Consider the following 22,547-nt stretch of genomic DNA (forward strand, 5'->3'; position numbering starts at 1 on the left):
TGTGTTCTTGGATGGCGACACCTAAATGAGATGAGGAAACCCAATTGAACCAACATTACAGTAACACTCCATACGTCAGCTTCTGGGACATCCTGTGAGTCGCCAGCATTTTTTTTTTTTTTTGGTGAGTGTCGGTTGTCTGACTTTCAAATAATTTTTGTCATGTTTACACAAAGCTAAGCCAAATCATTTTGAAAACAAGCAAGAATCTCCTAACTCTGAATGCAAACCACCTAACTCTACCACAACCTCTAACCCTAACCTTGAATGACTTGTCGGTTTCTCGAGAATTTCAACACAAACTGTAGGCTCTTTTAGGAAAAATACTAAAACACATAAGCACCTTTGGCTCAACAACACAGCGTCGGTCTCTGAACGACCGTAATAATGAAATGAAAAATTAATTTATTTAAAGGTTGCATTCTTTGTAATACTTAGTATTGATTCTCCCAGTTTATGAGATTTTGGGTATACGCGCTGTATCTCAGCAAGTTGTTATGCTTAGATTTCGAGCAAAAATTAGATCTGACCCAAACAAGTGGTCTTACTTGCTCGTATTAGCTTATAGCTAGAGATCAACGCTTTTTTTTCCCAACAACGGTAAAAAATAAACTGAGAGCAAAAGCGGATTATACTCACTGAATTATAAAAATAAATCATCAAAAACATGGCCGAGCATGTAGCGAGGCAGTTGGAGCCTATTACTGCGAGTCTGCACCATACGGAAGCAGGTGATAACGCCAGCAAAGGATGTTAAAATAATTTCCTAATGGTGGACATTTATCCATGAAAATATGGAAAAGCTGTTGATGGTTTTTCAAGCTGTGTCACAAAACGCGGGATAAAACTGTATTATCCTCTTCAAATAGAGTTCAATGTATTTGATGGCCAGCAGTCTTAAAGGAGCCATATGTAATGATTTCATTTCAAGTCTTCATTGAATGGCCCTGATATGTCAAAAGGCATTAATAAATCATGTTCTTTTCGAATACCAGGGGATGCTCATTTCAAAATTAGATTTATATCACCGAAATCTTGATATTGTTTTCATTTCGATGTCCCACCCTCTGACCAATTAGAAAGTCAGTGAGTGTGTCATATCCAGGTTGCGAGTTACGCACCGCCTTCTTCGTCTGGCTATTGCCACTGGTATAGTTAATAAACATATCAGACCATAGTAAATCTAAAATGCGTTGTTACGATCCTCAACTTATTCATGAAAAAGCCAGAAAAAAACAAGGATTGGTATCGAGGATGCGTTTGAAAGATGAAGACGATTGAATGCGGAGAATATTTTTTCATCTTATGCCAAACTTGCTAATTTCTTCCTTGATAGGTATTTACGTTTTGTTATTACTTGCTGTGGAGAGACAGAGCCTATGAGCCGACAGCAGGCTAGGACAAACAGCGGTCCTGCCCAAGATGGCGGCCATGAGGCGGAGCATGCAGCGGAGCGGAGAGGCGGGGCACGCCTGGAGCGACACTGCAGCCATCAGAGTCAGGTGCGTAAACGACACACCTGCTCTCAATCCCTGCATCTTCTGCTGCAGCATTAAAGGGGAGAAGGAGGAGCAATCGTGGCAGAAGTAGGAGAGGAGACGACGGGCAACAAAGACGACGAAGATGATGAGAATGACCCAGAGGAAGATGAACCCCCGCGGAAGATGCAGCCACCGGCCACCGAAAGGCGCGCCGAGACGAGCAGGAAAGGAGGTCGGGCTAGTAATTGGCGCGACCGACTGGAACCAAAACATGTTTATTGAAACAACAAACAAGAGTCAAACCTGCTACAATGCAACTTGCATCGATGGTCACTGCAACCCACACGATGACAGCTGGAGACCTGTCACACTTAAATAAATGGAAATGGACTGTACAAACATACATGTACACATACTGTACCTCCACAAGCACATACTGTATGTACAAACCGTGTTTCCATATGAGTTGGGAAATTGTGTTGGATGTAAATATAAATGGAATACAATGATTTGCAAATCCTTTTCAACCCATATTCAGTTGAATATGCTACAAAGACAACATATTTGATGTTCAAACTGATAAACTTTTTTTTTTTGTGCAAATAATCATTAACTTTAGAAATTGATGCCATTAACACGTGACAAAGAATTTGGGAAAGGTGGCAATAAATACTGATAAAGTTGAGAAATTCTCATCGAACACTTATTTGGAACATCCCACAGGCGTGCAGGCTAATTGGGAACAGGTGGGGGTCATGATTGGGTATAAAAGCAGCTTCCATGAAATACTAAGTAATTCACAAACAAGGATGGGGCGAGGGTCACCAATTTGTAAGCAAATTGTCGAACAGTTTTAGAACAACATTTCTCAACGAGCTATTGCAAGGAATGTAGGGATTTTACCATCTATGGTGCGTAAAATCAACAAAAGGTTCAGAAAATATGGAGAAATATTACGGACCATTGATCCTCAGGCGGTACTGCATCAAAAACAGACATCAGTGTGTAAAGGATATCACCACATGGGCTCATAAAACCACTGTCAGTAACTACAGTTGGTTGCTACATCTGTAAGTGCAAGTTAAAACTCTGCTATGCAAAGCAAAACCCATTTACCAACAACACCAAGGAATGCCGCTGGCTTCGTTGGGCCCGAGCTCATCTCAAATGGACTGATGAAAAGTGAAAAGGGGTTCTGTGGTCTGACGAGTCAACGTTTCAAATTATATTTGGAAACTGTGGACGTGGTGTCCTCCGGAAAAAAGAGGAAAATAACCATCCGGATTGTTCTAGGTGCAAAGTTCAAAAGCAAGCATCTGTGATGGTATGAGGGTGTATTAGTGCCCAAGGCATGGGAAACTTACACATCTGTGAAGGCACCATTAATGCTGAATACAGGTTTTGGAGCAACATATGTTGTCATCCAAGGTACGTTATCATGGACGCCCCTGCTTATTACAGCAAGACAATGCTAAGCCACGTGTTACAACAGCATGGTTTTGTAGTAAAAAAGTGCGGGTACTTTCCTGCAGTCCAGACCTGTCCCCCATGGAAAATGTGTGGCGCATTATGGATTGTTGAACGACTGAAGCCCTACATAAAACAAGAATGGGAAAGAATTCCACTTTCAAAGCTTCAACAATTAGTTTCCTCAGTTCCCAAACATTTATTGAGTGTTGTTAAAAGAAAAGGTGATGTAACACAGTGGTGAACATGCCCTTTCCCAACTACGTTGGCACGTGTTGCAGGCATGAAATTCTAAGTTAATTATTATTTGCAAAAAAAGAAAAGTTTATGAGTTTGAGCATCAAATATATATTTTCTTTGTAGCATATTCAACTGAATATGGGTTGAAAAGGATTTGCAAATCATTGTATTCTCTTTATATTTACATCCAACACAATTTCCCAACTCATATGGAAACAGGGTTTGTATAAGTTAAAAGTTCCACTGTTAAGCAAAAATATACCAACAGTTGTTTTATAGGATTTATTTCCAGCTAAAAATATTTAACAGGGTGATTAAAAAAACAAACAAAGATACAAAATGGGCAACAAAATATTAAAAGTCAACAAAAATAGTTCTCAGCTCTATGTGCACGTCACTCCCGTTTATCCAGTCCTCTCCTTGTGCGGTGTGTTGCTGCTCCTCCACCATGACATCCTTTCTGCCTTCTCCTCTCTGTGCTACCATTTTGTACTCTGTGCTTTTGACCAAGTGTGCTAAGAGTTACTGTGCGTTAACAAGTTAACTGTTGGCATATGTGGAAGTCGTTCCCTACCCGTTCCACGGATACCACGTCACAGGAGCCAGGCGTGCCGTTTTAACAGAGTTTTAATCAACATGTGATGCCAAAAATAATCTTTTCAGTACAGTCTTTGCAGATGTCTTTCTCTCTGGTTTCTCCAACCTCTCTCCTCCCCTGGCCGCTCACTGTTTAAGACAACAGCTGATTAAATGAACACGTACCACCTGTGAAATCTATTCACCTGCCAGCTGTGTCTCACCGTCCCGCACATGCCCCGCCCCTAGTCGATAGTGCTCTGCCCTCAACACCATTGACAGAGGCGGTGACCTTAGTTGCTGCAGCGCGCTGATCGCACTCTCCCTCCACACAAATTTCGGAGAAAGTTAGCATGCTGACATTTTTGCTACCTTATTTTATATTAGCATGCTAATGTTTTATGCTAGCCGTGTTACTACTTTTTATGTTTACACCAACACTGCATTTTGGTATTTCTTTTCACCCGGTCATGTGTTAGCAAGCCAATTTTTGCAGCTAATTTTACACTTTTTTTCCCTAATTCCGCAGCCATACACCTTGGAGTCATGCATACTTGCCAACCTTGAGACCTCCGATTTCGGGGGGTGTGGGGTGGGGTGGCGTGGTTGGGGCGGGGGGCATGGTTAAGAGGGGAGAAGTATATTCACATCTACAACTCACCAAATCGAGTATTTCATATATATATATGTATGAAATACTTGACTTTCAGTGAATTCTAGCTTTATGTATTTATTTTATTATATATATATAAATAAAAGAAATAGTTGAATTTCAGACGGCACCTATCAAATACACAGTAATAAAAACACAGTTGTTCTACTAACTGTACTGTGCTTGCTGGTTACTAAAAAACAACAACACTTACCTTTCACTATTTGAGTAACCTTTGTTCTCCCATTTATTTCTTCATTTTGCTCGGTGTAATATATTGGGTTGGAGTCAATAACCAGGCGAGGTGATGAAGTTATGTCTCTTTACTGTGGGCTTCAGAACAGACTCCCTCACTTGCCGTCAGGTGCCCAACACCACGTAAATCGTTGGCCAATCAAAAAGCAACCCCATAACGCTACAGCCAACATTCACCAGGAGATGGCAACAGACAACATAGAATCACTCTATTACAGACGGCGTCGCCATGGCTGTTACTTCCTAGTTCTTCTGCTTCGTCTCCTTGTGTGTGCACTTTTTTGTTCAAATCCGTAGATGTTGTAACGTGATTGGGCAGGCAAGCTGTTTATATAGTGGGAAAGCGGACGTGAAAACAGGCTGTCCCCACTCAGGTCCGCAAGGAGCTGGAGGGGGCGTGGCCTCCAGCTCCGGCTAAATTTCGGGAGATTTTCAGGAGAAAATTTCTTCCTGGAGGTTTTCGGGAGAGTAAGGAGTCATGTAACTTGGTATATGGCACATGTTAACTGTTAGCATTTTATGTGACACATGCTAACCGTTAGCGTGTTAACATGCTAATATTCCGTCTTCCGGTGGCCGTTTCGGTGTTATAACTTCACCTTCGTCTCCTTGTGTGTGCAGTTTTTTATTCAAATCCGTGGATGTTGTAACGTGATTGGGCAGGCAAGCTGTTTATATAGTGGGAAAGCGGACGTGAAAACAGGCTGTCCTCACTCAGGTCCGCAAGGAGCTGGAGGGGGCGTGGCCTCCAGCTCCGGCTAAATTTCGGGAGATTTTCGGGAGAAAATTTATTCCTGGAGGTTTTCGGGAGAGTATGGAGTCATGTAACTTGGTATATGGCACATGTTAACTGTTAGCATTTTATGTGACACATGCTAACCGTTAGCGTGTTAACATGCTAATATTCCGTCTTCCGGTGGCCGTTTCGGTGTTATAACTTCACCTTGATCGTTAGTTTTTAAGCCACAAAGCGTCCGTTCTCACATTTGAGGTCTACACACTGTGTCTGCTTGTAAGTCCTCCGTGATTGTGCAATACTGAACATGCTCGTCTACTCGTTAACCAGCAATGACACGACGTGACGATGAAGAAGGCGCCATACAACCTTAGGTGCAACTGCGCTGCTGTCGTTGCTCTCACATGTCTGCCATTCTTTATCTAAACCTGCTCCAAGAACCCTCCCACTTGCTTGCATGTAGTATAAAACGAGGCAGCTAGACCTGTTTGTGTCTATTTGAAAAAAAGAACAATCATCATTATCATCATTCCGAAGGAACAATGGTGGTCTACGAGGTGACCGTCTACACTGGCGACCGCGTTCATGCCACCACGTTGAACTACATCCACATTAAGCTGGTGGGCACCGAAGGCGAGAGTGACCGGACGTGGCTGAAGTCTTTGTTTATCTTCAGGGGATCAGTAAGTCTGGAAAACAGCGTGCAATTATTAACAACTTTTCGCTTCAGTGCTCTTTGCTCACTTATCTAACAATTACATTCAATTAAATGATCAAAAACATGCATTCAGCTTGCAGTGCATTCGGAAAGTATTCACAGTTCTAATTTTTGTTATGTGACATAACCTTATTCCAAAAATAACTTCATTTTTGTCCTTAAAATTCCACAGACAACACCCTATAATGACAATGTGAAAACGTTTTTTTTATTTAAATAAATTAAAACTCACATGTACATAAGTTTTTACAGCAATTTGCGCAGTACTTTGTTGATGCACCTTTGGCGGCGATTACAGCCTTAAGTCTTCTCATGCTTGGCACACCTATCTTTGGGCAGTTTTGTCCCCTTCTTCTTTGCAACACCTCTCAAGCTCCATCAGGTTGGATGGAAGTGTTGGTTTTTATGCAGTATGTCTCTGTACAATTGTAGTATATTTTTTCTTACATTTCTACAAGTCCCCCAGTTGTGGCCGCTGAAAATCATCCCCATAGCATGATGCTGCCACTACCATGCTTTACTGTAGGGGTGGTATTGGCCTGGTTTCCTCCAAACATGAGGCCTGGCATTCACGCCAAATAAATCAAGCTTTGTCTCATCAGACGAGGTAATTGCCTTTCACAATGTCTGAGAGTATTTCAGGTGAATTTTGGCAAAAACGTAGGAAAAAGTGAATACTTTTTGGATGCACTGTAAATTATTGTAAGCCACATTACATTCCCATTATTGCAGTTTGATATAAATAGTTGGAAAAAGCAAAATCAAATGACACCAAATCGAAACGTACCAAAAATACACAAAGATATTGAATGCCATTCTATTTAAATAATATTACACAAGCTTTTGTTTTGTCAGCATATAAGTAAACTTTTCTTTTGGGATAAGAAGCATCTAAAGGGTATTATAACTACATTTTGTCCTTGTTCGGTTTTGCAACACATACAAACATATTTATGTCTTTTTAAGTAGACAGGGAGTATTTTTAAATTCAGTGAAGTCTGTAATTATTCTTTTACCCATCCATCCATTTTCTACCGCTTATTCCCTTTGGGGTCGCGGGGGGCGCTGGTGCCTATCTCAGCTACAATCGGGCTGTGTTTTTTATACACTTTGATTTCTATTTTACTGTTTTAATTGATTTTACCCTTTAAAATTGTTTTGAATCATATTTGTTTTTATATTGTTTTTTTTATATTGGTTTGATATGTATTTATTTTTTGTTTTTATTCAGTCATTGGTGAAGCATAATATTGTTTTTTTAATGTTGTTTTTAACATGGCTCTGCAACACTTTGGAAGTGTTATTGTTGTTTAAATTTGCTATATAAATAAAGTGGATTGGATTGGATTGGAAGGCGGGGTAAACCCTGGACAAGTCGCCACCTCATCGCAGGGCCAACACAGATAGACAGACAACATTCACACTCACATTCACACACTAGAGCAAATTTAGTGTTGCCAATCAACCTATCCCCAGGTGCATGTCTTTGGAGGTGGGAGGAAGCCGGAGTACCCAGAAGGAACCCACGCATTCACGGGGAGAACATGCAAACTCCACACAGAAAGATCCCGAGCCTGGGATTGAACCCAGTACTATTTAGGAACTTCGTTATGTGAGGCAGACGCACTAACCCCTCTATCACCGTGAAGCCCTTCTTTTACCCAGATTAACATTATTATAATACATCCATAAAATACAAGAAAACAAAAACAAATGTTGGGCTCCAAAAATATACAGCTGTAAAAACACATTTATTTGTGAACAATTTTATAATATGTAAATAAATATATAGATAAAACGATATTTGCCGGTAGAACAATATCAACACATGATATCAATACTACCCTGGTCTTGATCATTTCAATGCTGAGGTCACTCTGCCCTCATCTAATTGTAGTTATCCGGCATGTGTGAGAGAGAGGGATAAAAAATATGCCTCTATAAACAAGAATAATGTTCATAAACTGTTTTCATTCATACTAATGAATGATTTGTATTTAGCACTACGGTATATGTTCAGTTTATGTTGACACTCTCAGACATGTACTAATACTACAATAATCAATCAATCAATCAATGTTTACCTATACAGCCCTAAATCAAGAGTGTCTCAAAGGGCTGCACAAGCCACAACGACATCCTCGGCTCAGATCCCACATCAGGGCAATAAGCGTATGGCAGTGATGGGCAAGCAACTTGGAAAATGTAATAAACTAAGCTACAAGTTACTCTCGATTGAATGTAGCTAAGCTACAGAAGAAGCTATCCCCGGAGAATTGTAGCAAGCTACACTACAAGCTATATGCCAAAAGTAGCTTGCTACATCAAAGCTACATTTAACGCCATTTATATCTATGGGCCCACATGTATAATATCAATGTTAATGAAACTAAGAGTGTAAAAATGGACCCAATAAGTGTCCCTTACTATTAACTATCTGTCATTTAGCTGGGGACTCCCTACAATTATCTCTAGTGGTCCCCGCACCCGGTGTATGTATGTATTTAGTTTGCCTTTTCTTTGACCCACCCCTATAATGTTATTTATTTTCTCGACAGGAGGGCAAGGCAGGTATACAGTAAATAGCAGCCGACTGGCTGATAAAGTCTCCAGCACCCCCTGTAACCCCAAAAGGGACAAGCACTAGAACATGGATGTATGGATGATTGACACCAGGTGTGGCAAGGTGCTATTTAGCCGCAGCTTTGGGGAAACAGCGCTCAGGGAGACAAGCAGGAAACTGAACAAAAAACAAGATCTCTGGAAATGAAACACAGAGGAATAAGGAAAACATAACCAAACTGTGAGTGACAAGCCTGACAAATGTGTGTTCCTAAATTTGTGTTGGACGTCTTAGATGAAGAGAGCAGTTATGATTTTAGTTTACTAAGTAAACAACTAAAAATTAAGGTTTTGAGCATTTTTTTCTCTAAATCAGGGGTCGGCAACCCGCGGCTCCGGAACCACATGCGGCTCATTGGCCACTCTGATGTGGCTCAGCTGCACAGTCGCCCCGATTGTTACGGGGGGATTCCGGTTCTCGGAGCCTCTTCCAGACATCACCCGGGGTCAACATTCTTCGATTTTCACTCGGACAACAATATTGAGGGCGTGCCGTGATGGCATTACTTTTAGCGCCCTCTACATTTTGACGCTTTTCACAAAACAAAGAAGACAATGGGAGCCGCAATCATTCTCGCGAATAACCGCTGGTGGTCACCCATATAACTGTAATAAGGGCGGGCCATGAAGCCATTGCCTTTAACGCCTTCTACAACATGTACAGACAGCTTGCCAGTCCAACAACATGTTGTATGTGGCTTCCGCAGATACACGTACACGACTGCAAGGCATACTGGGTGACACAGAGTACACTGAAGGTTGTGATATAAAAAACGTTAACACTCTTACTAATATGCACCACACTGTGAACCCACACCAAACAAGAATGACAAACACATTTCGGGAGAACATCCTCACAGTAACTCAACATAAACGCAACACAACAAATACCCAGAATCCTTTCTATCCAGGACTATTCCTGACTTAGTATACACCTCCGCCCACCTAAACCGACTCACGGAAGGGGGGGGAGCGGGTTTTTGTGCTAGTGGGGTGTGTAATATTGCCTGAAAGAGTCATGGATGCATAGCATTCTGGGTAATTGTTATGTTGCGTTTATAATGTGTTACAGTGCGGATGTTATCCAGAAATGTGTTTGTCATTCTTGTTTGGTGTGGGTTCACAGTGTGGTGCATATTAGTAAGAGTGTTGAAATTGTTTTTATCACAACCTTCAGTGTACTCTGTGTCACCCAGTATGCCTTGCAGTCTTGTACGTGTATCTGCGGAAGCCACATACAACATGTTACTGTACTGGCAAGCTGTCAGTACATGTTGTAGAAGGCGCCAAAGGTAATGGCTTCATGGCACGCCCTTATTACTGTTATATGGGTGACCACCAGCAGATATTCGCGAGAATGATTGCGGCTCCCTTTGTCTTCTTTGATTTGTGACACGGGTCAAAATGGCTCTTTGAGTGGTAAAGGTTGCCGACCCCTGCTCTAAACGCATACATTTGTCTAAATGTGGCCAACGACACGCATTAGAGAAAATCCCTCTGCCATTTTTAAGTATGTTTATTTTTTTTATTTTTTAAATCCTCAGCTAGAATTGTCCCTCTGTCTCTGACTCCCTCAGTATGACATGACATGAGTGCGTGTCTGATATGGTTTTGCTTCCTGGTTTCGATGACCCGCCTTGTATTGGCCAATCCGTAATGTTTTGTCCTAACCTTAGCCAATTGAGACTCATCAAACGAACACCAACTAATCATCACGGATTTTCTCCGTATGTATGGATGTCTTCATTCATCCAGGTCATTGTATTTTCTCCAGTTTTTTGGGGGGCTTGGATTCGCAGTCCATTTTCTCTCTTTGTAGCTTCTAGCGTTGATGTAAGCTACCTAGCTACATGGGTCTAAAAGTAGCTAAGCTACCGGAAAAGCTACTCATTAAAAAAGTAGCTAAGTTACCACCAAGCTACTGGAAAAGGTAGGTAAGCTACAAAGCTTAGCTACATGTAGCTTATTATTGCCCATCACTGATGTCTGGTGAAGTAAGATATCATAATTTCATCAGACACACCCAACAGTATGATGCAATGCACTGATCCAAATAAGACATTTTGCCTTGATTAAATATAACAGGAGTCTAAAGTCGCTCCTGTCAAAACAAACCTTGCATACAGTGCACACGGTGCAAAGCACAATCTCAGACATGTGTTACAGTAAATGATGTGTTTGTTATTATGGTTCATTCTAAGAGGGTCTGGTGCATGAGGTAAGGTAACCTTATTTCACCAGACACACCCCTCATTGTATTGTATGATGCAATGCACTTTTGATGCTGATCCAAATACAGTTTTGCCTTGACCAAAAACGATAGTACTGTTCCTCCTGTTGAACAAAAACCTTGCTCACAGTGCAATGTAAAATGTATACTTTCTACATTATAATACACATTGCAATATTTCAACACCACATCAGACAGAATCCATCCATCCATCCATCCATTTTCTACCGCTTATTCCCAGTTTCCTATAATTCCATGATGCATTTGAGTGCATCTGTTCTTATTGCTGTCTCCTGTCATTCTGTTTGCCTTTTAGGTGTCTACTTATACCGTGACCTGCGAAAACTCCCTAGGACAGCTACTTCTGATAGAACTGGACAAACAAAAAATGTTCATGGTCTTTAATGACGCTTGGTTCCCTGACAAGGTGGAAATCAAATCACCCGAGGGCGACGTCTACACTTTCCCCGTCTATTGCTGGATCAGTGACATTGAGACTCACCGCTACAGAGAGGGGAAAGGTGCGTTGCTTTGTGTGCTTGTCTAACATCCTTCCATCATTTTTTTGTCTAGTATATTAATCAGAATCAGAATCAGACATACTTTATTAATCCCCGTGGCGAAATTAAAATTTTCAGCGCAATCCCATTCAAGATCAGACAAACATTACAGGGAAACAGAACAGGATTGCTGACGGGTCTGCCAACTTCCGGCGGCCCTTACAAAAAAGGTGAGATACAGGTAAACAAGTGGGGGGAAATACAAAGTTAAAAAATATCAATGCAAGACTGATACCTTCATATAGTCGAAGATTCTCTAGTTTGGTTGTGGTACCCTGTCGCCACACGATTGTATTGGAAGACACGGTCAGTCCATACACGCATCTGACGGCGTGGCGCAGTGGGAGAGTGGCCGTGCGCAACCCGAGGATCCCTGGTTCAAATCCCACCTAGTACCAACCTCGTCACGTCCGTTGTGTCCTGAGCAAGACACTTCACCCTTGCTCCTGATGGGTGCTGGTTGGCGCCTTGCATGGCAGCTCCCTCCATCAGTGTGTGAATGTGTGTGTGAATGGGTAAATGTGGAAGTAGTGTCAAAGCGCTTTGAGTACCCTGAAGGTAGAAAAGCGCTATACAAGTACAACCCATTTATGTTGTTTTTTGTTTAATTACAGCGGTTGCAAACTGAGCTAGTACATTCCCTCTACCCTCCAAATGTGAATAATTTCTAACTAATAGCCCATCCCCTTCTTTCGCTTATCCGAAGCCAGGTAGTGGGGGCAGATGCCTAAGCAGGGAAGCCCAGACTCCCCTCTTCCCAGCCACTTCGTCCACCTCCTCCTGGTGAATCCCGAGGCGTTCTTCCCAACAGGTCCTGGGTCTTCCCCATGGTTTCCCACCGGTCGGACGTGCTCTAAACATCTCCCAAACCACTTCATCTGGCTCCTCTCGATGTGGAGGAGCAGTGGCTTTACTCTGAGCTCCTCCCGGATCACCCGCCACCCGGCGGAGGAAACTCATTTTGGCCGCTTGTACCCGTGATCTTCTCCTTTCGGTCATAACCCAAAGCTCATGACCATAGGTGAGGATGGGAACGTAGATCGACCGGTAAATTGAGAGCTTTGTCTTCTAGCTCAGCTACTTCTTCACAACAGATCGATACAGCGTTTGCATTACTGAAGACGCCACACTTATGCGTCTGTGGATCTCACGATCCACTCTTCACTCACTCGTGAACAAGACTCCAAGGTACTTGAACTCCTCCACTAACTACTAACAGTCTAAATGTGTACACCATTATACATGATCTAAAATTAATGTATCATTATTATACATCCATATATATTCTGTTTCCAGAAATTTCCCACAAACACATATCTTTGCTGGGATGTCACTGACGTCACGTCTGGCTCACGTCCCGCCCAATGAATACTTGTGGTGGTCAAGCTAGCTCTGTTCTCAATGGGTGCTAGGCGCCGCCATTTAGCCTTTCTCGAAGAAAAAAATGCCCTATGCTAGTGTTGTTTTCAGCTGTACGAATCGTTCCAATCGCGGAAAGGATAAAAGTTTCTTCAGAGTTCCTCGAGAGGTAATCAAAAAGGGCGCAAAAGTGCAAGATTTGTGGAAACTGTCACGATTTAACAAGCTGGTGGACCCAAAAGCAGGCAAGATAGTCAGATTTAAATTCCAAAGGGTTTAATTTAGGAAAACAAGGGATTAGGGAAAGGCGTCGTCAGCTGGAGTGGAGGTGTTTGGCAGGCTTGGAGGAGGTAGGCACTGGAGGCACAGGAAAACAATGGTGAGTCGAGGCACAAGATGCCAGGAGCAAAAGGCATAAAAGAAAGATCAACAAGATCATCCAAATACAAGAACTGGCGGGAAGCGTTACCACTTGGCGAGCTGTGAAACGATCTGGCAGCGTCGTGTGAGGAGACCAGGGCTTTTGTGGAGCGGAGGTGATTAGCTGATGGCAGGGAGGTGAGTGAGCTGATCAGCGCCAGTTGTGCCGGACTAGCAAGCCAGGAACCCAAACTCTGCCCACACATGACCACACCCAGACAGACAAGACAGTCACACAAAAACACTTAAGGGACTGTGACAGAAACGATGACGAGAAAATCATGCAGCTTACATTCCAGTCCAAGGGAGTAGAGGCAAAGAATGCATGAGTTTGCAGCGATCACTTCCTCAAAGGTTTGTTTGATATACTTTTAACAGTTATTATTTCCAATTCCAGTATTATTAACACAATTTTACTACGATTGTTTCCAAAAGCACCAACTCAGCGGGTCTAAATAAAAGAAATGTGAACAAAACCTAAAAGAGTTTTAAGCTTTTACCAAAGGCACCAACGACAAATGAATCTTTTAGCACATTGTTCCCCAACCACTGGTCCAGGGACCAGTACCGGTCCGTGACGCATTTGCTACCGGACCGCAGAGAACATTAAATAATTCAAAAACGACTGCATTTTCTCTTACTTAACATTCGCCTGTCCCACTAGACCAGGGGTCGGCAACCTTTACCACTAAAAGAACCATTTTGACCCGTTTCACGAATTAAGAAGACAATGGGAGCCGCAACCATTCTCGCGAATGTCTGCTGGTGGTCACCCAGATACCAAAAATAAGGGCGTGCTACGAAGCCACTGCCTTAGACGACCTCTACAACATGTACAAACTGCTTACCAGTCCAGCAACATGTTGTATGTGGCTTCTGCAGACACACGTACACGACTGCAAGGCATACTGGGTGATACAGGTTACACTGAAGGTTGTGATATAAACAACTTTAACACTCTTACTTATATGCACCACACTGTGAACCCACACCAAACAAGAATGACAAACACATTTCGGGAGAACATCCTCACATTAACACAACATAAACGCAACACAACAAATATCCAGAATCCTTTGCATCCATGACTATTCCTGACTATATTATACACCCCGCTAGCACCAACCCCATACATAATGTTGACATCTATAGTTATTGTAACGTATTCGTGGGGTGCTTTTTCCAAGATGCAGTCGGGCAATGACACAGCGTACAGGTAAGAAAACAGATTTATTTAACTACAAACATACTAATAACAAAAAACACTGGTACTAAGGAAAAAGGCAAACAAACATCTGCTAGTGTGTGAGCTAGGGAAACAGACGGTGGCTAAGCGCGAAAGCATTAGTGAGTAAACAATTAGAACACAAAGAGGCTAGGCGTGGAAGCTATCAAGTATCAAAACGGATTATTACCGAAGTCAGGAGTCCACGAAGACATCGAAAAGAGCGTAGCAAACTTGTCGAGACCAGTAAAAGTAAATGAAACAGGCCGGTTAATATAGAGTCTCTAATCAAAACCAGGTGTGCAAACAAAGGCAGGTGAACAAATCAAGTCGCCATGGTGACAAAAACAAACAAGGAAGTGCACAATCTCAGACTCAGAAGCGTCCATGAATCAAGAAGATAAACACAAAAAACTCAAAACCAAATAATGTAAAATCCGAGCGCCGGATCTTAACAGTTATATTTTAAACAAAGACGGGGAAAAGGCTCTACTCATAAACGGTGCGTGCAACATCAACAAACATGGCAGTAGATGCGAACTTAAATCAGGAAATGCCAACTTCCCGATACCAATATCATTGACCCAGCCACACACAAAAGTTGTAGACCTCCACGTTTTTCTAAGTTTCCATCTGTTTGTGGTGTAGAACGATGTCTGGAGCACAACAGTTCGATATGTCTGATTACGCGACCAACGTATAAATCTGGATATCACTCGACAAATCTTTTTTCGATAAAGTATAAGGATATTTTCCATTGTATCGTTTGATTTTTTTGCTCAAATCTGCTTTTTGCAGGAAGGTTTAAGCCTCTTTTGTACTCAGATGGTTTGCGTGCTGCTTGCTGTACAAAAACCATCTTAGCTTGGTTGACCGCCACTGGTTTTCACTTCCGGGAAGAAGCCACATGTTGGAATACAAGCTTTACAATAAAAAATAAATAAGCAACAAATGAATTACACTCTATATCAGGGGTAGGGAACCTATGGCTCTCGAGCCAGATGCAGTCATCAAAAGAGCTACAGAAAAATCTTAGCTGACATTCCTTAACACGATAAATAATGAATAGTTTCACTGGTCATCACAGTGTTGAAAATAACGTTCAAAATATAAAACATTCCCATGCATTTTAATCCATCCAAACGTTTTCTACCGCACCTGTTCAAGAAGTCGCATTAATGGAAATAAGTATTTTATTTATTGTTGGTTAGCTTCAGAATAACAATGTTATTAAAAAGAATACGAGACATATTGTACTCTAAAAATCATGGTCTTACTTAAAAATTAATGCATTTGGTTGTATTCGGTGTTAAAAATATTATATGGCTCTCACGGAAATGCTTTTTTAAATATTTGACTTTCATGGCTCTCAGCCAAAAAGGTTCCCGACCCCTGCTCTATATCAAAGCTCCTGTTTTTCCTAAATTTTGTGTTTTTCTTTCAAATGACTTGCTTTTCAACTCTTGACACAATCATACTTTTTGTTCTATATCGTTTAGTCTTAGGTTTGAGATTTAACATCTATCCCCTTCTCAGTTTTTTAGTTTGTCATATACTTGCTTACAGGTGATGCCTTTTATATCCAAATATCGAACTGTACCAAAATTGTTATTTTCTCAGAATTATGGTTAACTTGAAATGTACGTTTATCACTTCAGCCATGAAACATAAAACATTTTATTTTTTTAACAATTGGCGAGTCCTCCTGGACTTTACAGCATACTGTATGTCTATTCTTTCCACAACTTTATCTTTTTGCACTTACTGCCTGTGCATATAGTTGATATTTTCTGTATTTCAGCTGCCTTGTTTTTTATTTGCCTCACAGCCTCTGCTGCCAACACCGTGTTCTTCACCACAATGTTCACACTTTTCCTGAACAACTGTTCCACACCTTCCACACGTTTGTGCCCCTTTACTATAAGCCACTACATGTCAATACGTCTGGCATTTGTCACACCGCAAAGGTGGTGGTACAAAAAACAACCTCACTTTATACTTAATGTCTCCCAGTGATGTGCTGTCGGGGAGGCAGGTGAGGCAGTGCCTCACCTTTCTACCAGGGGGGGTAAGAGGCTTAACCATGAGATGTTCAAAAACAAAGTAATAATATAAAATATGTTTTAATATTTCTCTTTTGTTCTATGCTTTCTATGTCATTTTGGTGTGGTTCATGTATATTTTGATCATTTTCATGGTCAAAATCGCGGAAATTCTGTGTTTCCTGATCAAAATTTCGAACATGTTGAAAAGAGAAACTGGAAGTTGGGATGTATCATGTTGTATGCTTGCATGTTCGAAATAAACTCAAACTCAACTCAACTCAAAATAACAAGGCAGACGAGGAAGGGATTGGGGGAAAGGCAGGTCATGAGGCAGTAGGGGGCGATATATTGTCAACTGGCAGTTCAACTGTTCATGAACTGCCAACACCGGTTAACTCTTAAGAAGTAATAATAAAACAAGTGCACTTTCTTACATACGTCACATACTGCAATGTCATACGACCTCGCCGAGCAGAGAGGTAGCAGAGAAGAATGTACCATAGGTAATGTTAGCTGTGGCGGTTGGTTCAAGCGGACCGGTTTAAGTCTTAATACGAATTTGGTAACAAATGGAGGAAGAATTAATTCCCAAGAAAAACAGCACGGGGTCCATCGTCTGGCGGTGGTTTGGCTTCAAACGGTAAGATGTTGAACAGACAACCGTAATATGTCAAGTACACGGCAAAAGAGTTGCTACAAAAAGTAGCGACACTCCTAATTTGTAGCATCATTTGAAAAGTCACCTGCTAGAGAAGGAAGAGTTGAAACTCCGCATGGCAACATCTTCGCCCGGTGCCACACCCACAAAATGCTGAAGCAACCAGCTGTGACCCAATTGAGCCTGGCGTCTTCCATTTCCAGATCAACCCCGTTGAAAAAAAAGAGTTTAAAATTGGAGATAACGTCCGCAATAACCTACCACATAGCGAAGGATATACACAGTCCATCCATCCATTGTCTACCGCTTGTCCCTTTTGGGGTCACGGGGGTGCTGAAGCTTATCTCAACTGCATTATTGATTTCCTATTATGCAGCTGTGCCATATAGAACATTACTATATCGTGATATTCAAGTATATGTTCTCATGCAGTTGCTTTCAGCTGCGGGCATTACACTACATGCTCTTCTCACTCTTTCTTGTCTCTCCTTCTCTCAGACACATAAAACAAGTGCACCCTCTTATAGACGTCACACACTGTCACGCGTGCAATGTCATACGCCCTTCCCGAGCAGAGAGGTAGTGGCATGGGTAAAGTTAGCAGTGGATCTAGTGGTGCGGTGCGAGTGGTAATACGAGAGACAGAAGGTGCGAATCTGCTAACAAATGAAAGAAGAATAATTAATTCCCAAGAAAAACAGCATGGGGTCCATCGTCTGGCCGTGGTTTGGCTTCAAGCGGGAATATATTGAACAGACAACCGTAATATGTCAACTATGCGGAAAAAGTGTTGCTACAAAAAGTAGCAGCACCGCTATTTTTTAGCATCATTTGAAAAGTCACACACTAGAGAATTAAGAGTGCTTGAAACTCCGCATGTCAACATCTCCGTTCGCTGCCACACCCACAAAATGCCGAAGCAACACTTTCCAGATCAACATCGTATGAAAATAAAGGAGATAGTGTCCGTAGTAACCTATCAAATAGCGAAGGACATACACTATTATGTAGCTCATTTGTAATTGACAGTTATTGAAATAGCTTGTGTGACATCATGCCCAAAAGTGCACTTTATTTGTTTTAAACTATTGTGGTGGAGTTCCGTACAAAAAGTGCACTTTATTCTAGTGTTGTTTTGATATGTCATCTTAGTGACATCATGCACAAAAGTGCACAAATGGCTTGTTTGAAAATGTCTCTCAATCTTGCACTTTCTGTTTTGGAAATGCCATGAATGTTTGTGCACACTGCTTAATAACTTTAATAAATACTGCTTTGGTAAATTGACTTAGTTGTGATTTCCTTCTCTGCATTAAAGTTTAAAATTAGCATATATTATTGCAGTATGAACAAGAATGTTTTAATGTAGACACACAGGATCATCATACTGCTGTGTATGCATCAAGTGTTAATTCAAGGCTAACGCAAAAAATTTAGATATATATCGTGTATCATGTCATGGCCTAAAAATATCGAGATATTAATAAAAGGCCATATCGCCCAGCTCTATTTCTGCGTTGAATTGTAGTACACTTCAATTGTTCAAACTGCATTTTAAAACACTGTATTCTACCAAAATATTTATTCAATCAAACTAAAATTCAGTTCATAAAATGTTAAACGCCAAAAAATCAGTGACATAATTTCAACGTAAAAAAAAAAACACCATTGATAAAACCTCCTTAGTGGAGGCATTCTCTTTGGATTGTGATCGAAACCCTCGACCAGCCCAACCAAAAATCCGTGGAAGCTCATTCCAAAATGATGATGATCTACCACGTTGGCAAATTGTTTAACACAAGTATCCAACATTGTAACAACATTTACTAGCCAGAAAAGAGGAAAAATCCAAAAGGTTCACATTGATAATGTGTTTTCTTGTGAAAGCTCTGAGGATCTTTGAAGAAAACAACCCTCTTGGTCAGTACGCACGGGAGCAGGAGCTGAGTCAGCGGAGTACAGACTATAGGTGAGGGTTCATTTTCTTTATTATATCTGTAAACGGACTACAGACGGCTAAATTAACCTTCATGCCCTCCCTCCAATAGCTGGGACTTGTACCACCCAGGCCTGCCATACAGCATTAAGGCAGATGATCCCCTTACGCTGCCAGATGAGGTCCAGTTCTCCTTCACCAAAAGTACGCAGTTTGCCTTCACGGCTGCCACTGGGTAAGCTATGTGATGTACTATATCTATGCTGGTTGTTCAAGACTAGTAAATGACCCAAATAAAACATGCTAGTGCTAGCTGCACCACGGTCTTCACTTTGCTGCAAGACCTTCTTTCTGTCGTCAGTCTTGTTTTGGATAAAGTGCATCTTCACACATTAGCAGAGGTGGGTAGAGTAGCCAGAAATTGTACTCAAGTAAGAGTACAGTTACTTTAGAGATTTATTACTCAAGTAAAAGTAAGGAGTAGTCACCCAAATATTTACTTGAGTAAAAGTAAAAAGTATGTTGTGAAAAAACTACTCAAGTACTGAGTAACTGATGAGTAACCTGATTACGGCAAAAAATAATGCACAAAAACATAAAAATAGCAATGAGCAAATTCAGAGCCAGGAATATCTCTTAAGCAACTAAAACAATATTATATACTAAATAATAGTACATTAGATGGTGTTCTGCTGACCTCGACTGCGGATGTTGTGGACAGGTGGAAGGAATACTTCGAAGACCTCCTCAATCCCACCAACACGTCTTCCTATGAGGAAGCAGTGCCTGGGGAATCTGTGGTGGACTCTCCTATTTCTGGGGCTGAGGTCGCTGAGGTAGTTAAAAAGCTCCTCGGTGGCAAGGCCCCAGGGGTGGACGAGATCCGCCCGGAGTTCCTTAAGGCTCTGGATGCTGTGGGGCTGTCTTGGTTGACAAGACTTTGCAGCATCGCGTGGACATCGGGGGCGGTACCTCTGGATTGGCAGACCGGGGTGGTGGTTCCTCTCTTTAAGAAGGGGGACTGGAGGGTGTGTTCCAACTATCGTGGGATCACACTCCTCAGCCTTCCCGGTAAGGTTTATTCAGGTGTACTGGAGAGGAGGCTACGTCGGATAGTCGAACCTCGGATTCAGGAGGAACAGTGTGGTTTTCGTCCTGGTCGTGGAACTGTGGACCAGCTCTATACTCTCGGCAGGGTTCTTGAGGGTGCATGGGAGTTTGCCCAACCAGTCTACATGTGCTTTGTGGACTTGGAGAAGGCATTCGACCGTGTCCCTCGGGAAGTCCTGTGGGGAGTGCTCAGAGAGTATGGGGTATCGGACTGTCTTATTGAGGCGGTCCGTTCCCTGTACGATCAGTGCCAGAGCTTGGTCCGCATTGCCGGCAGTAAGTCGAACACATTTCCAGTGAGGGTTGGACTCCGCCAAGGCTGTCCTTTGTCACCGATTCTGTTCATAACTTTTATGGACAGAATTTCTAGGCACAGTCAAGGCGTTGAGGGGTTCCGGTTTGGTAACCGCAGGATTAGGTCTCTGCTTTTTGCAGATGATGTGGTCCTGATGGCTTCATCTGACCGGGATCTTCAGCTCTCGCTGGATCGGTTTGCAGCCGAGTGTGAAGCGACCGGAATGAGAATCAGCACCTCCAAGTCTGAGTCCATGGTTCTCGCCCGGAAAAGGGTGGAGTGCCATCTCCGGGTTGGGGAGGAGACCCTGCCCCAAGTGGAGGAGTTCAAGTACCTAGGAGTCTTGTTCACGAGTGAGGGAAGAGTGGATCGTGAGATCAACAGGCGGATCGGTGCGGCGTCTTCAGTAATGCGGACGTTGCACCGGTCCGTTGTGGTGAAGAAGGAGCTGAGCCGGAAGGCAAAGCTCTCAATTTACCGGTCGATCTACGTTCCCATCCTCACCTATGGTCATGAGCTTTGGGTCATGACCGAAAGAATAAGATCACGGGTACAAGCGGCCGAAATGAGTTTCCTCCGCCGTGTGGCGGGGCTCTCCCTTAGAGATAGGGTGAGAAGCTCTGCCATCCGGGAGGAACTCAAAGTAAAGCCGCTGCTCCTTCACATCGAGAGGAGCCAGATGAGGTGGTTCGGGCATCTGGTCAGGATACCACCCGAACGCCTCCCTAGGGAGGTGTTTAGGGCACGTCCAACTGGTAGGAGGCCACGGGGAAGACCCAGGACACGTTGGGAAGACTATGTCTCCCGGCTGGCCTGGGAACGCCTTGGGATCCCCCGGGAAGAGCTAGACGAAGTGGCTGGGGAGAGGGAAGTCTGGGTTTCCCTGCTTAGGCTGTTGCCCCCGCGACCCGACCTCGGATAAGCGGAAGATGATGGATGGAAGGATGGATAAAAAAAATGGCACATTGAGCCACAATAACTTAACAGCACCATAGCCTCAGTAGGCATTCATTGATTTGATTGATTGATTGATTGATTGATTGATTGATTAAAACATGTATTAGTAGATTGTACAGTACAGTACATATTCCGTACAATTGACCACTAAATGGTAACACCCCAATAAGTTTTTCAACGTTTATTAATTACTTAGTAAATGACCAAGTCGAGGTGATCTACCTCATATATACATATACATACACACACATATCATTTATACACACACATATCATATATATATATATATATATATATATATACATATATATATATATATATATATATTGACTACATATATATATATATATATACACATACAGTTGTATATACAGTATATAATTTATATTTATTTATTTTGCCTTTTTTGTTCACATGTTGAAGGTGTTTTAATGAATATACATGCATGTTTAATATATAGATTCCTATCTTTCATGAAGACAAGAATATAAGTTGGTGTATTACCTGATTCTGATGACTTGCAATGATTGGAATCAGACGTTCACGTTTTCAAATGGAGGAGAAAAAAAGTTCCTCTTTTCCGTCTAACACCACATGAAAGTCGTTGGTTTTTGGCATCTTATCTGTCCAGCTTCCATATTCGTTTTTATACACTTTACAAGAAATACATTGGCGGCAAACTCCGTGGCTTGCTAGCTTGGTTGCGCTGGCTTTCGGAGACTCTTATTTTGTTCGCGCAGGCGCGATGGAGCGGCACTTTTATTGTGAAGACAGGAACTGTGCGATCAGTCTTTAGGCTTTTGACGGGAAGTACGGTTGAAATAAAAAGTGTCTTTTTTCCTTTACACTTTTGATTGATTGATTGAAACTTTTATTAGTAGATTGCACAGTACAGTACATAATCAATACAATTGACTACTAAATGGTAACACCCGAATAAGTTTTTCAACTTGTTTAAGTCGGGTCATGTGACCGCCCGGCTCTGTTTGATTGGTCCAACGTCAC

At 42.1% G+C, this 22,547-nt stretch overlaps 1 protein-coding gene and 1 long non-coding RNA gene across 2 annotated transcripts in view; one reads left to right on the forward strand and one right to left on the reverse strand.

Annotated features, from left to right (window-relative positions):
* The first annotated feature begins 5,881 nt into the window (after nt 1-5,881).
* Nucleotides 5,882-22,547, forward strand: part of LOC133558132 (hydroperoxide isomerase ALOXE3-like) — a 59,446-nt gene continuing 42,780 nt past the window's right edge. Inside the window, exons 1-4 of the mRNA XM_061909280.1 lie at nt 5,882-6,090; nt 11,294-11,498; nt 19,132-19,213; nt 19,293-19,415. Coding sequence (XP_061765264.1) covers nt 5,950-6,090; nt 11,294-11,498; nt 19,132-19,213; nt 19,293-19,415 — 551 coding nt within the window. The 5' untranslated portion in view covers nt 5,882-5,949. The remainder of the gene's footprint in view (nt 6,091-11,293; nt 11,499-19,131; nt 19,214-19,292; nt 19,416-22,547) is intronic.
* Nucleotides 13,156-22,397, reverse strand: LOC133558144 (uncharacterized). Its single transcript, XR_009807899.1, has 3 exons — nt 22,047-22,397; nt 13,366-13,510; nt 13,156-13,253 (listed from the first exon to the last, which is right to left on the reverse strand). It is a non-coding gene; the product is annotated as an uncharacterized LOC133558144 (long non-coding RNA).

The sequence above is a fragment of the Nerophis ophidion genome, linkage group LG01 (genome assembly GCF_033978795.1).
Source record: "Nerophis ophidion isolate RoL-2023_Sa linkage group LG01, RoL_Noph_v1.0, whole genome shotgun sequence".
Classification (NCBI taxonomy): Eukaryota; Metazoa; Chordata; class Actinopteri; order Syngnathiformes; family Syngnathidae; genus Nerophis; species Nerophis ophidion.